General features: G+C 41.0%; 1 protein-coding gene across 8 annotated transcripts in view; it reads left to right on the forward strand.

The window, feature by feature from the left end:
* The first annotated feature begins 491 nt into the window (after window positions 1–491).
* The window catches only part of PEX5L (peroxisomal biogenesis factor 5 like), a 99,490-nt gene continuing 83,415 nt past the window's right edge, over window positions 492–16,566 (forward strand). For all 8 annotated transcript variants that reach the window (XM_059855718.1, XM_059855720.1, XM_059855723.1 and 5 more), the window contains exon 1: window positions 492–859. In XM_059855718.1, coding sequence (XP_059711701.1) covers window positions 839–859 — 21 coding nt within the window. In that variant the 5' untranslated portion in view covers window positions 492–838. The remainder of the gene's footprint in view (window positions 860–16,566) is intronic.

Below are 16,566 nucleotides of genomic sequence, written 5' to 3' on the forward strand. Positions count from 1 at the left end.
CACTGCGACCTGCGGGGCTCCGTGTGCCACAGCCGGGTTTTGCCGGGTCCTGCCTCCGGGACGCTCCAATTTTTGCTGTTATGCTTAGCAGGCTTTTTGTGGGTTTTTTTTTTTTCGCGTTGTTTTGTATTTTTTTTTTCTTTTAATGACTGCAGCGGGAGCCGCCAGCCCTGGCGGGGCGGTGGGGCCGGGGCAGCGCGGCTCCAGCGGGACCCCGGCGGGCTCCGCCCGATGGCCGCGGGGCTCCCCGCGTTCCCTGGATGCTGCGCGCTCCCCCTGCGGAGGGAGAGAGGGAGGGAAGAAGGGAGGAGAGAAGGAAGGAGGAGGAGGGAAGGGGGGCGGGAAGGAGGCCGGGGCTGCCGGCGGGAGGCGGGGGAGGGCGGCCGGGGCCGCCAGGCCGGGGCGGCTGCAGCGGGACGAGGCGCCGCGCGGGCGGGCGGGCGAGGCCCGGCAGCAGCGGCGGCCCCGCTCCGCCCCGCGGCTCTCCCCGCCCGGCCGCCCGCAGCCCTGCCCGGGTCCGCCCGCCTGCCCAGCGCCCCCGAGCACTGCCCTGGGCAGCGCCGGCACCGCCTCGTGGGGGAAACACGGGCAGCGAGGCGAGAGGGGGGCGCCGAACAGCTCTGGGTTACTGAAACCAGTACAGGAGCTGCCAGGACAAATTTTGCTATTTAGCCAAAAATAGCTCGTTCAGGGTTAGGCTTTTTTTTTTTTTTTCCTTTTTGCTTTTTTTTTCCCCCTTTTTTTTTTTCTTTCTCGTAGCCGAGCGGCCGGAGCAGTGCCCCCCGCGCAGCGCGGAGCCGACCTGCCGGCCTGAGGGCAGCCGAGCGGCCGCGGCAGGATGTACCAGGGACACATGCAGGTAAGCGGCCGCGCACGGGCAGCTCCGGGCGGGCTCCGGGAAACGCGGCTCCGGGAACTTTCGGTGGGCTGAGCGGAGGGGAGATGCCACCCTGGCACTGTGCAACAAGTGACCTGGTGCGGTGTGACCCTGGCACTCCTGCTCAGGGCCGAAGGGAGCGGCGTGCCCGGGGCTGGCGCTGCTCGGCGGGGAGGATGGCACGGGGTTCTGTCAACTTTGTAACTAGGTGAAGTTCTCCGTGTATTTTTCCTTTTGTGATGCCTGCTTGTTCAAACAGATTCAAGGGAGTATTCCAGGGCAAACATTGTTATGGCATGCTTTAAGTGACACATGTCTCCTGCCATCCTCTTGATGCATCTCTTCCTGTATGTCAAGTGAAGGGCAAACAATAAGGGAAAAGACAGAGCACTTGCTTTGCAAAATCTGCAAAGGTTTCACAACACACTCAAACTGTCAATTTGCTCAGTGTGTTGTGTTTAAAGGGGATGGATTTCTGTTCCTCCCTCCCGACACGGGATGAGGATTAATTTTGCTAAGCCACGGGATGACTTTGTAGAATGAATTCAAACACATGGCAATGAGACTTCAAGATTTTAGGCAGAAATCTTGTCTGATGATCCTACTGATCTACGTTGCCTTGGCAGGATACACCCCTCCCTGATAAAAACATTCCACTGCCTTGGACCTGATGGCTTTAACCTTGACTCCCGCTCTCCTTCACATGGCTCTTCCTTGGAAAGCCAAGTCTGTTTTGAAGGAGGAAGTGTCAAAGTGGAGTAAAGGTTTTCATTGATCTCCCAAATTCGTTCTTTTGCTTTGACCCAATCTGGCTTGGTGTTCACTGCCAGGAGCAATCAAATGCTTTTATCACACACCAGCCTTGTGCGCGGTGTTAGCACCGAGGCTGTTCGGAGGGGAACTGCAGCCTCAGGAGGTGTGAGCTGACCACTTGTGTTTGGTTTGCACAGCGTTTAAACCCCGGCTGGGTGCTCATGGGGGACAGCAGGAGTGTCAGAGCCCGGGTCGTGCACGATAGAGATGAGTTAAGGCAGGACTCTGATCCAGCACTGCCTTCCAGAGCTGAGTGACACCGGTTACTCTTTCATGTTTGTGTTATCTGGTCGCAGCAGTGATACATAATGTGACATAACACTGCTCATAACAGGAGAGCAAACAGGTTTTACCAGGAGATGTAATCAATGCAGGGAGTGTGCGTGTTACCATTTATTTCTGATAATAAGGTTAAAGCACAAAACCAACCCTATAAATAATGCTGCTGAATGGGACGTTGCCAAGTAGGTGTTTACATCGTTAAGAAAGCAGAAGTTCTTGGCTGGGAGTGACATCTTGCAAGATTTCAACTGACATACAGCACCTTATAAAAGGGAATCCAATGGAATCTTGAGGTTTCTCACAGCACTGTACACTTTCTGAGTCATTCAAAGACTGAAGTCAAACTTGCAATAGGAAATAAGGTCAAAACATGCAAATATGTTGTGACCGGTGTACTTCTTTAATTTTTTCTTTCAAAATACTTGTATTTTTCTAGCTCAAATATAAATAAATAATAACCAAATTCTCTTAAAAGGCATGCTGAAGTAAAAATTCTATTCCTGTTGAATATACTTATAATTTTTAAAAACAAAAGCCCACCTCAGTTCATCATCCAAACTTTTGAATATATTTTTGTCCTAACAGGAAGCATTAATGAGCTTCAGATAACATCTACAAAGCTTAAAGCCTTAGGAGAGATTTTCATGTTTACTTTATCCTTAATTAGAGCCTTTAAGTGAGTCAGGCAAAGACAATAAAAAGCTAATTTCCTTGCAATGAGATGATCTACTGTAACATTGATTAAACCATGTTACCATACAAATACATGTAAAAAAAAAAAAAAGAAAAATTCCAGCACATTTTAAGCATTATAGGTTCTTTCTTATTACCCAAGACTTCTTCTAAGACTTTTACTAACTTAGGAAGAGCTATTTGCAATTACCTTTTAATCTAAAATAAGGTGAACCATAAACCCATCCCAGTATGGGTGGATCAAGTCAGACACATAGGTCAGCACTCTGGACTCCGAAACAAAAATGATCTGGTTTTTAAAGCACTGAGCCCTTAATAGAACTTACACTTCTGGAAGAGAAGGTGGTGTTTAGCTGGGGAAACTGCACTGGGTACATCCAAATGCAAACTGATGGGCCAATATCTGACACCTGATCCTTCATGCCTTAGAGCAATCGCTCTTCTGAACTTATCGGGGTCCAATGTAGGATCTGATTTCGAATTCCAGTAATCATTTCCTTTTTTCCTGCTGTCCTGTTCTCAGACATAAAAGTAAAATCTGCAGAATTAATCCCATAGTCCCCTTATTTTCAAAGATGCTTGCAGAGCCCATGTTTAACTAATAACCTGCTGTAACTCAGCTAATTCTTGGAATACTTCTAAAAGGGGAGAACCTTAATAACCCTAACAAGGTAATAAGCTTAATTACAGAGATTGGGATTTTACCCATTTTGGAGAGGCCTCAATCAATCATTATCAGCTTCAGTGGGGAGTTTCTGACTAAGCTCAGTAAATTGTGCAAGTGTAGATGAAATATACTTTGCATTTAAGCTCTGCTGAAGTCCGCCCCCGAAAGTACTTTACCACATCAGGCCATAATGTCTGTATCTCTTCTTAATTTTTTGTTTATAGTACAGATTAGGTTTGTTGTTTGGTTTTTTTCCTCCAAAAGGCAGAAGATCACTTTGTTTATTCCAAAGACATAGGTTTAGATTTACTTCTTACTGGTTTCCAAGTGAAGCCTCACAACACAGGAATACTAAAGAGGTCCTAAGCTAAAATTCCAAAGGCAATTTAAAACATCTAACAGGAAGGTATGTCCTGCCTTCGTATTTCCAGGTGTCTTTCTGTAGGATTTGCTTTTGCCATCACTTGTGCAGCACATGCTTTCAGGTGAAACACCAGGAGAGAGGTGAAGTGGCCTTCCACAGAGCCAGCACCACGAGCAGCACTAGGATGCAGAGAAGTGCAGTGCCACGGGAGCTCTTTCAAAGCTGTCTCACCATCCTCATGAAATTAAGCCTTTGATTTCCCAGAGTTTGCTGGTTGGGTTTGCCCAGTGACCGCAGGGACTGCCAGGGGTCCTGGGGCAGCAGCTGCTCCTCCTGGGCCCCGGGGATGACGCTTCTGCATGAGAAAGAGAACTTCAGATGAGATGCATGGGTTGTTTGTCCACAAATGTACAACCTCAGTTATGTAAGGAGTCCTGTTTAATTCAGTAGATGTAGGCTCTGACAGGATGGAACCTGATGGATACAGGAGCACACCCTGGGATTCACAGATAAGGCAGAAGAGCAAGTCTAAATGCTAAGCTGTACAGGTGGAAGAGAGTATTTGTCTCTAGGGATAATGCGTGCAATCCTGTGTGTGTGGTTTTCCATCTTCAACAGAACAGTAGCAGACCAGATGGGAGCAGAACATGAGCTGAGTTCAGCCCCCAATCACTGCTCTCAAATTGCTGTCATTTTAACAACCAACTGTGAGATGTTTTAAAGTCTTTACAGCATATTATAGCCCTGGTACCAGTCCTCCTGTTGACTTCTATGAAAGTACTATAAATGAACGGGGGGCAAATTTCAGTCACAGAACGGGATTTGCACAGCATTTGGCTTCCTATGAAACTCAAAATATGTGCTTTCAAAACTGTTTGCCCTGATGCTGTATTTAGTCAGCCTTCCCCGGCACAAATGCTTGAACAGAAGTAGTGCTTTGCCAAATGTTGGCATGGGATTATATATATGGCAGAGTTATGTTTTGAGATGGCTTAATTTAGTCAAAGCAGAAATCTTGACCACACAGGGGTATCAGAGTTCCTCTGGCACTTTTTTGCAGGAGCAGGCTTGTTAGTCAAGATGCCTTGGCCAAGTTCCAGATCAGATAGTTTGTCTCCTAAACTTTTAATTGCATAGGCAATCAGCTTCATGCCCTTAATTCTTGTGTTGTGATGTTTAACAGTGTGCCATTGGCATTTCCTATTTACACAAAATGATCCATATTAATCATTCCCATTTCATTTCAATTTGTCAAACACACACCTCTAGGATCGTAGAGGGTCTACAAAAAAATAAGTATGTGTACATGAAAATTCTTGCAAGTTGGATCCTCAAGGGCTTCACATGTTTTAGTGGGCATGAAAAGTATTGCTAAATATTTTATAAAAGGCATTTTTGCACTGATTTCTCAGCATTTAAGACACAGCTAAGTCACTGAGGAAAGGAAAGCAGAACAATCTCAGTATGAACTGCAGATGCAAATCCCATTTTGGTTTACTTAGATACTTATTAAAAATATTTTAACAGTATTGGTGACACTGCTACCTAAAATAAATAAACCCCAAGCTTTTAAACAGTTGTGAATAAAAAAAAAATAAGTAAAGTGCATTTTGACATGAATAAAACGGCCCATAAAGAATATGCACAATGTAAAATTCAATTCAATGCTAAGTTGAATCTCTGCTTGGTTGTTAATACCAACATAAACTTAATAACTTTAAGCTACAAAATTTTAAAAATCTGGGCACATGGCTGGAATCTTAACTGATCTCTAGTGGTGTCTATGAATCATAACTCCTCTCCTAGGTAAAATTACATTATGATAAACTGATAATATTTTATTATTACAACTCTTTTCTAAAAGTACTCACAACACTGGGGTAGTCTTTATGTTTTCCATTTTGCCTTGATATTTTCCAGTATTTCAGTAGCAGCCCTACCAGGTTTTGAACAGCAGATTACAAGCTGCTTGTAAATTGAAAAAAGGTAAAACTAATGAGCTCACTTTCATAGAATGAAGTTAATTCAAAGAAAGTAGATGATAAATTGCATTTGGCAAAGGCACAGACCGAAACTGTAAAAATTGTGAGCATTTGCAATGCTGGTAGAGGAAGCATTCTTTGAAGCTGTTGAGCAGTTTTACAAGAGCCTAATCTTGAAAAGGCTCAGAAATTCTTGGCTCATGCTGTATTTTTACTGGATGTAAATTAGGAAGAACTTTTACTAACTAAGGATCCACTCTTCTATTCTGGAATTAAATTCATTCAAAAAATAGAAAAACAACAGCCCCTACATAGTCCCTGTCATATATTAATATAAATGTTAGTCTAAACCCAGTGTATAACTTTCACCAAAGAGGCACTGTTTACTCAAGAACCATGCTGTAGTTTATTTTTTTAATCTACCACTACTGTCACAATTTACTATGCAAAGGAGGAGGATAAAAAGTTGGGATAAAGTCCACCAGCTGTATCAGGATGAATTGTTCATGAAGAACAATGGGCATGAAAGGATGGAAAAAAATAATTCATGCAGAAATTTAGACTTCAGAAAATGCAGTCTCATACCTCAGCTTTAGATTATTTTGTAATTTATAATAATCTTGTTTCTAAGCAAGCTTTAAAAACAAGGGCGTTGATGTAAAAACCAGGTCCATTTAAAATCCTCTATCCAGGGTAATTTGCTACTCTTTTTGCAAATGTTGAAAATGAAAAAGGCAAAAGCATTGAAATAGTGCTTAGAATTAATCTACCCAGCACACAATGTACATACTAGTTGTTTGTATCACAGAATCTAATTTTGCACAGTCTGTTTCAGAAATAGGTGATGCAAAACTGAGAGAAACACTTGTCTTCCAAATTAGAGTAATGGCATGTAAACTAGGAGGTGACTTTCTGTAGCTATGGATTTTCATCGTTGTCCAGTAATATTTCTAATAAAATGCCTAAGGATCATAAAGACCAAATTCAGCAAATTTTTCTGCCAGGTTAGAATTATTATAAACAGTCTAACATTTCATTGGTCTGCTCTCAGGCTTTTGAAGTTCTGAGTCATTGGTATGTTAGTTTTACTTCCAGTGGTTTATTTGCATATAAATAAAGTAAATTCTAAAATATCAAGTAAGTGAAACTCATTATACGCAATGGAAAAAAAAAATCCATGTCTCATCAGTTTAGCCATGCCCAAAATTACAAATCACAACCCAAAGTTTAATGTTAGCCCCTGAATGTGATTTTCCCAAAGTTTGCACAATTAATCATGTATCAGCATTGCTGCAGTTCCTCTCAAAAAAACCATTTTGAGCCAAAATTCTGCAGGTTGGTATATCGATGTAAGCATTAATTTTTCTTCCTCTGCTTCTCCATTGCCTGTCACGACACTCAGATTTGCCACTGCTGCTCCTCTCACTGCCCTGTTTGCTGATTTTCTCCTCCTTGCTGGAGTTTGAAGGCTTTCATGAGGTGTTTTGCCTCCTGCCACCTTTGTGGTGTTTTCCCTCCTGCTGCCCAGGGCAGGGCAGCCAGCTCACCCACCCCTGGCTGCTGCCTGCAGCAGGGGCTGAGTCCCCTCTCAGCACCACTTGGGCACAAAACAGAAGTGTTCCACAGCCAAGTTCTGCTCACTGGGCAGTGGTTCACTCCCATGAGTACAGGGAGGTGAACTGGTGGTAGAAAATTTCTCACCAGCAGAGCTCCCTCTTCACAAACTGTGTGAGGATTAGGAAGCAATGGGGGAATGCCACGAGAAGGGAAGTAGCCAGCTCAAAAAAAACCACCTGAATTTTATCTACAACGTTTGCAGGGTAGATCTGTTCACATAAACTCACTTTTCTCACATGCTTCTCTATTTTGGCAATCCTTAGGGGAAAAGAGCCACGCAAAATAAAGTGTTTGTGAGTTTCTGTGAAAAACGTGAAACACTCTCCTGCTTCATGTTCACTTGTCTTAGAGCAGCCTGCTGTCTTCTGGTTCATTTGTGTTCATGTTCATTTCATATCCTTTCCCTTTTACACCTCTTGCCCCAATATGGATGTTGAATACAAGTTGCCAACCCTTTTGGACAGCAATTTTCAATAAAATATGCATTTAGAACAGAATAACATCTATGCATTTAGAGCAACAACAAAAGCATGTGTGATAAGGAAAGTGCAGTGCAATGAATTTAGGCAAATTACCTTCCCTGATTACATTAGGACTTTGTTTGCTGTTATGAGATATATAAAAGAAATTCAGATGCTCTTGTCCATTGACATTTAAAAATGAGACCTTCAGAATTATTTTGACATGCATTTACTATCAATCATATGGCTTTATAGACTTTAATAGTTTTCAGAAGCTGAGGAAACAAACTTTAAAATTTGCCTCACCAACGTTAGAGCCAGCTGTATCTTAACCTTGATATCAGTGGATCTAATTTGAAATTACACTGTTGTAAAAAATGCAGTAGTTTGCTTCCATGTCTTTTTCATGTTAATTTCTGTCTTCCCAATGTCACCAGTCAGGTTCCAAAGCTGTGTCAAGTAGTGAATACAGCATTTCCTGGATAGGGGTAGGAAAGCTGTCACAAAATGCCTTTTCAAATTCAGCATTTTCTGACTTTTATTGATATAAAAGATGTATCAATAGATGTATCAGGAACTCTTATTCACTGTTAATTAAAAATCAATTGAGGGGAAATACTTGCCCACTTAAGCTTAGCCTGAAATACAGAAATATGGTTCTCAATAAGCCAGGCTGAATGTTAGAGTTTCACTTCACAGTTAAACTGTGGTCAATTTTGCTAATATTAATGTAGGAATAAACAAGGACTACAATAAATCAAAGCTTTTTGAGTATTTCTGACTATTATGTAAAACTGAGAGTAAACATCACATTTTGATATGTTAGTAATCTTTCAGAACCTCTTAAAGCTTATATTTTTTAAAAAATCATATTTTAAACAGAAGAACATTTTCATATTATTTATGCTAGGTAGGAGATGGCCTTAGTCCTCAATATTGCCTTGGACACCATTGTTATAGGAGTAATGACAGAAATGTGACAGAAATTCTTAATAAAATAAAAAATACAACTTGACATGTGTCTCATCAAAGTGACAGGTTATTTCTGCTGTCGTTCATGGAAGTTTAACAAGGAATACAGTTTTCCAGTTGCAGGCTTGAGATGTAGATGACATCTTTCATTTTTGCTATTTGTTGTCTAACACTCCTTTTAAGAACCAGGACAATTTTAAGAAGGCTTTGAAAAAGGAACACAAGAAAGAATGTGTAATAAAAGAAAGGGGGGAAATTATGATGAACAACGGAGAAAACAATGCAAAAGTATGGAAACCAGGAAATAAGTGACTGGTGGTTTTGTTCTACACAGTTGATATTACTACTCTGCCCAATCCAGGTAATGCACACAACATGCCAAGGTCTATATAGCTGGAAGAGATGCATAGGATTGCCTGAACCTGTGCAAAGAAGAGAAATCATAATTATTAGAACACAGGTAGATACTACATGGAAATAGTGAAAGAACAATAATCCATGTAATACTCACAAAAAAGGATTACGTGCTGTTCAGGAAAGGCAGAAAAACAAAGGTGTTGGTTATATTAAGAACCTGGACCAGAAAATGAGCAAAAATTTTTTAAGAAGCTTCACAACTAATATTTTCAATTTTTATATTGTTGAGGTTATGCCTTAACACAGAGTATGAAGAGCACACAGAGGATGAAGATAGTCCCTCAGAGGCAGAAGGAAAAAGTACAAATTGCCTAAAGTAAAGCTTATTTAGATGACATCTTAGAAATACATTAAAGTATATTAAAACAATCATTGGAAGTTTTTTGGTTATCTCATGAAAAAGGGGGAGGAGAAGTAAACATACTCAAAGTGGCATCTGTATTATGGATAACCTAATTTATGGTGCAAAACCAAAATGTTTAAGAGGGTATGAATTCTTCAGCTATTACAAATGTGTTATATTCAATTGCAGACTTGGTAGAAAATATGTTATAGTCTAGTTACAAATGTGAACAGAACAACAGAAAGTATACCAGATTTAAGATAAGGTGAGAAGAATGGTAAGACAACAGCCCAGATACCCATATGGCTATCTGTAATCTTCAAGGTTTTAGGGAACAGATTCCAAGGAAAACTAAACAAACCTAGACAAAAAAAAAAAAAAAAATTGAATTTGTCAGGAAGACATAATGTCAGACTAACCCGACAGCATTTTCTATTATCATACCTGGGGTTTTAGGCTAGGGAAGTATAACTGGCATGATCTGTATGGTCTTTGGTAAGCATTTGTTACAGTGTTACAAAAGAAATTATTATTGAAGTGTGAGAAAATAAAGAACAGCAGTAAATCTGTAAAGAAAGCAGGAAACTCATTCATGGGGAAATGAAAAATAGAGCACTAAAGGAAGGACTGTCAGAATGAGGAAAGTTTAAGAGGGAAGGATTTTGTGGATCACTGTTGGAAGTGGTTGTTTCTGATGTTTCCTCCTCAAACACGCAAGAGGCAGGAAGATGGTGACTGCATTTGTTGATTACTCAGTGCTGGAAAACATTGTCAATATTGGGAAACATTCACTACTGCTGAGCTCCAGTCACCACACAGAGGGACCTGTCTGTACTTCAGCAGTAAAAATACAATTTAATTTTACACTATCATCAATAACAGAAAGCCTACCCTAAGCCATGGGCTATCATTTAGAAATTACTGAGAAGAATGACTTGCACACACATAATGACTGCAAGTTGTCGATAAAATACATCCATAAAAAAGACAGATGCAGATCTAGTTTTAGAAGAGTTTTTTCCAGAATAGTCAGGAAAATACCAGTGCCAGTTGACAATGCCAGCAGCAGATTTTCAGTTGAGAATGTTGTACAGAAGAGAGGCATGGAAACAGCTCCAAAGAAGGATGAGCAAGGAGAAGGGAAAGTCTGTCTTGCAAGAAGACACCAAAAGATTTTGGCTTATTTCATTGAGCAGAATGACAGCTCAGCAGGACCATAATCACAGCATGTAAATGCATCAGGGAGATAAACACCAGATATGGAAAAAACTAAATTAGCTAAGAACAAAACTGGCACAGAAACAAATGGATATTAACCAGCTGTGAATAAATTTAGGTTGAAAATTAGAAGAAAGTTTCTGATCATTAGAGCAATCAAGACTTCCAGTAGCCTTCCAAGTGGAATGGTGGAAGCAAAAAAGCTAATTACTTTTAAGATGAAACACAGTCAGTTTCTGAGAGATTTGGTATGACATCCTGCCTATGAGACCAGAAGATTGAAGCTCCCAGGAAGGAACAGCACCTTCCTTGTCTTAACAGAATCACAGAATGGTTCAGGTGGATCACCTGGTCCCACTTCCCAGCTCCTCCAGCAGGGTCGTCCAGAGCACGTGGTACAGGATTGTGTGCAGGTGGTTCTGGGGTGTCTCCAGTGAGGGAGACTCCTCATCCTCTCTGGGCAATCTGTTCCGATGCACAGGAAATTTCTTTCTCATGTTCAGGTGGAACTTCCTGTGCATCCATTTCTGCTCATTGCCTCTTGTTCTGTTGTTTGGCACCATCAGAAGAGCCTGGTGCATCCTCTTGACCCCCTCCCTTTAGATATTTATACAAATGAATGAGGTCCCCTCTCCATTGCCCCCCTGAAGTCCTCTTCAGAAGTCTTTCAGAAATTGCATTCTCAAATTTCTGTGACTTCAGCAGAAACACACCCCGAGTCTGGTTCAGGAAAACCAAAATAGTCAACATCAAGAAGTCAAAAGTCTTCCAGTTACAGCTGTGGAAGGTTTGACTGTATTCACAGTTTGAGTAACCTCCTGCTAAGAGACCCACACAGGCGGTGACAAATTTGTACCACTTTGCCAAGTCCAAAACATTATTTTGAGTAGAGCTGAGCTCTAAAGTTTGAATATTCTCTCTGCCAGCTTTCTTATCAAGTCTCCCACTCTGCTGAACTCATGTGTTTGCTTCATCTGAAACCTTTACAATCAGAGGAAATGTATTTCCCCCATACAGCTAAACTCAATGGCTCACGTTAGAGACATTGAAGCCTTTCACCTCCTCGTATTCATGTGGGCACTGAGGACTGGAAATCACCAGCTGTGTCAACATTGTGTAACAGGAAGCTTAAATGTATTTCAATAATAACCAAATTTTGTGTGCATGAGGATATAAACTGGAACCCATCAGAACCAGCAGGGATATTTTCCCTGACGTTGGCTGAGTCAGGACTAAGCTCTTTTTCTCTACTACCACAGCTCACTTTTCTCTCCTGAGCTCCAGAAACAAATGCATTGGTTATTATTTAGAGCATGTGGTCTTAAATAAGGGAACTCTGTTTTCTGTTTTGCAGTCCTAGTCAGGAAAATCTGCTGAACTCACTTTGGACTGTTCTTTTGGAAAGGATCACAAAGACACATCTTAGAGTCAGTGCTCCATCCCTGTAGTGAGTCAGAAAATTACTTCTGGATTGATTCAGGCTCATAAAAGTATCTCAGGATCTGATTTCTGGAGTTCCTGTCCCATCTCATATCTGTGATTTGCATCCCACAATGTATCAGGGAGACAGATGTCCCTGAACACTCCATCACAATCTGATAATATCACTGCAGCCTTGCAGCTCTTGGTCATTATCAGTTCTGATCTGTACTGAGCATCACTGCTACTCAGATCTTTTAGAATTTCAAGACTCACACCAGCAAAAGAGTTTCCAAATAGGTGAGATCACTGGATATTGGCTAGACAAAGATTTGCAAAAGCATAGCACTAAATTTACTGAGCAGGGGAATAAGTACTTTTTCCTGCCATTACACAAAAAAAAAGAATGTTTCTTTCCAAAGTGTTTTATAGTTGTCAAAGAGAAAGCAAATTTCACTGCCTTTTTCTCAAGTAGTCGCTGACAAATACCAGAAATAAAAATTCAAATAAAACTTCAAATAATTAACTCAGACTCATTAATCATCACAGAAAAAAATGTATATTCAGGTTGTTGCATATAGATTCAGTGCATTTGCTAAGCACCAAGCAAGGCAATTTTATGCAGATTTACAAGCAAGTATTTACTGTTCCTTGATGCACACAGACATGCTTGAGTTCCATCCTGTGTGTCATTTGGAGAATTAGAGAGCAAATATTACTGATGTGGCCAACCAGACACGATAGGCACAGGCTAGAGAGACCACAAATATCAAACCTGAATTTAGCAAATGGCTGAAACCTATGTACAAAGTGTTCCCAAATCTGCAAATACAAAACACAGGACTAATAGGGGGTTTTGTGACTTTTATACAGCTCTGTTCACAAGGAAATAGAATTCTTGGCTTACACTAAAACAAAATAAACAACCAACTTTTTTTTCAACTATGGTGTCTGCATGGTGCTTTCGGTATATCACTGCCAACAGGCTGTCTTTGTTTTCTGGTCTTTCTTGCTAAAACAACAGTTCTGAAAATTTAAATCCCATCTAGCATTTCAGACAAGAAGGTAGTTGCTATCAACTGCACATTCTTTTGGAGAGCAGTCTGCAAGGTGTGCAATAGAAACATTTACATTCATCTACAGCTAAAAACTTGTATAAAACATTCTAGTGTATGTTTCATTTTGAAACCATAGAGAAGATGTCTGGATTCTCATTCCCACTTACCTGGCAATTAAATACTCACATATGAAAGAACTGCAAATACTTTACAAAATATCACAGATCAGTTTGCCACACTGGGCCACACCAGCAGAGTCTTCAGGAACAAGCTGACCCTGCTGGATTTGCTGTTGGTTACAGTGAAATATTATTCTGGTTTCTCTGTTTTTCATATATAATGCAGAAAAAATTACAATGTATTGCCCCTAGCATTTCCAAAATAAGGTGATTTGGTTTCAGGGTGGCTTTCTAAGTCTAATAACACATAATATGATAATTATAAGAGGACAAGGAACAGGCTGGTATTGATATATTGCAAAAAAACAACTGCTGTACTGATCTAGATATTCAAAGTGTTTTTTCAAGATACAGAGTTGTGAAAAGATATGAGGCAGAAGAGTTCATGCAAAGCAGTAGAGCCAGTTTGAGTAACTCTAAGAAAAAGGCCAGAAAGGGGGGAATGTCAGGGGAAACAGAGCACACCACTTGGAGCATGGAAGGGATCCTAGCATGGTCACTAGCACACATATCAACTGGAAACTGAAGAACATCGTGAGACAACCTTGTCAAAGACTGACCTGATGAAGGAGTTAAAGGCCTCAGAAAGAGGCATTTTCTAGAGAATTAAGATATTTTAATCTCCATATCTACATTCAGAGGAAACACTTTAGTGCACACTGGAATTTAAGATTAATTCCTTTATATTACTTGGGCCACATCCTTGTCCGTGTGATTCTCAGTTTATTGCAGTGTCAGAAAGCAGCTGTGAGAGGGGCCAGGCAGTTGACACACATGGCCCCAGGTGCTGGAGCTCTTCTATGGGAGGAGGAATCTGCCAAAGGCATCCTGAACATCACTGTGGTCACCAGCTGCTTTAACAGCTGGTGTAAATCTCAGCCTGCCCCATGGGCAGGGGATGTGTACATTCACTTCACCCTCTTTGCTCAAGCTGTGTTAGGAATGACAGTTTCAACAAAACCTGCTGTTAAAGACCATGGTTTTTGCTTTAAGTTGGTCTCAGTTCTGAACACAGTTCTTTGTCATTAGACTGTGTGAGCTGTAGGCTACTGCTTGTAGAATCCCAGACCAGCTCTCCAGGGAGCATCAACAATCTCTCAAAAAAGGTAATAAGCAAAGATGTGATACCTGGACCTCAATTCCCTAGGGATTCTTGTTTCGGAGGAGAAAGGAATTCCGAGTTCCTTCTTCTTCTTTAGGCTGCACTGCCCTTAGAGCTATTGCTACTAATGATACCAAAAATTATCTGTAGTGGATCTTGGAGATGGAAAATAGAATCAAATCAAATAGATCTTGAGTGGAATAGATCACTGCAAGCTGCTGAGCTATGCCCCACCCTGACATCTACACAGTCCCTTTTAGTTCAAGGGATGATACAGATGTGATTAGAAGAGAACCTGATGGAAGATATTAATAATAAAAGCTAAATAAAATAATGTCATGGATTAATATTGAGAAGCTATTTAGGAATGAAGGAATTTTTTTCACAAAATGCTGAAATAAAGAAACCATTAAATCCAATCATTTTAAGAGAAAGCTAAATTGCTTTTTTAGGAAAAAGAGAATGAACAGAGGGCACTGCTGCTGGCTAGGTGTTTGTTAATTTTTCATGTGAATTTATTGCATATGTAAGTGATTGAATTAGTAGCACTGACAGGAACCCGGGCACGGTAAAAGCTTCCTGCTACTGACACAGCAGTGCTCAAGCTGTGCACTCCTGACCATTAGCAGTCCTGCTGTGGGAGCCTGAGCCTGGCTCAGCCCGGGCTGCAGAGCTCCCTGGAACAGGACCGAGCCCTCCGGAACCAGGGCTAGCATGAGACCGCTCCACTCCTTTAGGTTAATGACCTCATTTGGACTCTGATGCCAGGCTCCAGGGAAGAAAGTCCAGTGCAAGCTAATATGCTGCCAAAATACTGCAAGGTAAGTTTGGGGGGGAAGAAATTGTTAAGAGGATTTTGTGTTTTGTGGTGAAGAGACTGAATGCGAAAGGCAGTCAGAAACGGGCGGCTCGCAGGAGAGAGCGCAAGGGGCAGGAATCAGAATGTTTTCTCACCTTTGAAAAAAGAGGGTCATTTCCAAACACTCAGAGGCTGAGCAGCGAGATCTGGATCTTCTGTCACCAAGCAGTAGATTGCTTCAGAACAGCGAGGCTTTGAGAGCGAACTAGGGGAATATAAATTGCATATATCATAATTTAAGCATGCCAGTGTGTTGCCAGATAGTACCATCTAAAAGGAATAGAAGTATCATGGCTGCTGGGAGGTCCATAGGGAGGCTCATAACCTTTTGGGAACCCTTTCCTCCTCCCCTGCAACGTATTAACCTTTTGACCACGTCGGTGCTTAGATGGTCATAACGAAATGGTACCTGCAGACAGATAGAGCTGGGGAGCAGTAGGAACAAAACATCAGGGATGCAGGATGTTGTGTGAATTCTTTATCAAACTCTCATAGCCAAAAATAGATACAGAGCTAAAAAAAAAAGGTATTTCTGATGTATTATGAATGTGCAGATGAGCAGCGATGGAAAAGCATTTCATGGCTGTCTTACAAACTATTCCTGTAGCGTCAGATTGTGACAACTTGAAGGAACAAAAATGAGCTTTTTGTACAAGTAGCACTGCTGGATTTAATGGTGCTGCTAATGGAGTAAGATTTTTCTTGGAGTAAGCGTGCCATAAACCAACCCTCAGCCACCACTTCCTGTTTACTTGTGGTTTATTCTCTAGAGCAAACCCCAGTTTCTCTCACTGCAAATTTCTGCTTGTTACAAAAAAAAAAAAAAAAAAAAGATTCTTGCTTAGTATTTTCCTTTTCATACCATTCATCCTCATGGAGGGTTTTCTTTTCTAGTCAATCATTTGACATGTAGAAGAATGAATGAATTAACTGTTCTTTGATTAAAGTGGTACTCTGCTTTACTCTGCTGAGAGATAGAGCTTCGTTAACATGTTCTTTTTCACAGGTCTAGACAGCCACTTCTAAAATTTCATTTAGATATCATTTGTAATTAATTTGAACAGTCCTAGTCACTTAGTAACGTTGCTTCAATACTTTCCTTTTTATTGAAAGTTATTTCAGTGCTGCAAGCAAGGTATTTTATTTTATGATTTTCCATATGGTTGGTCCCAAAGGAGAAAACACAAAAGAGTTCCAAATTAAATTCTAATCCAATTTAACAACAGCTGTAAGGGAAATGAAG

Source organism: Haemorhous mexicanus, chromosome 10 (assembly GCF_027477595.1).
Source record: "Haemorhous mexicanus isolate bHaeMex1 chromosome 10, bHaeMex1.pri, whole genome shotgun sequence".
Taxonomy (NCBI): domain Eukaryota; kingdom Metazoa; phylum Chordata; class Aves; order Passeriformes; family Fringillidae; genus Haemorhous; species Haemorhous mexicanus.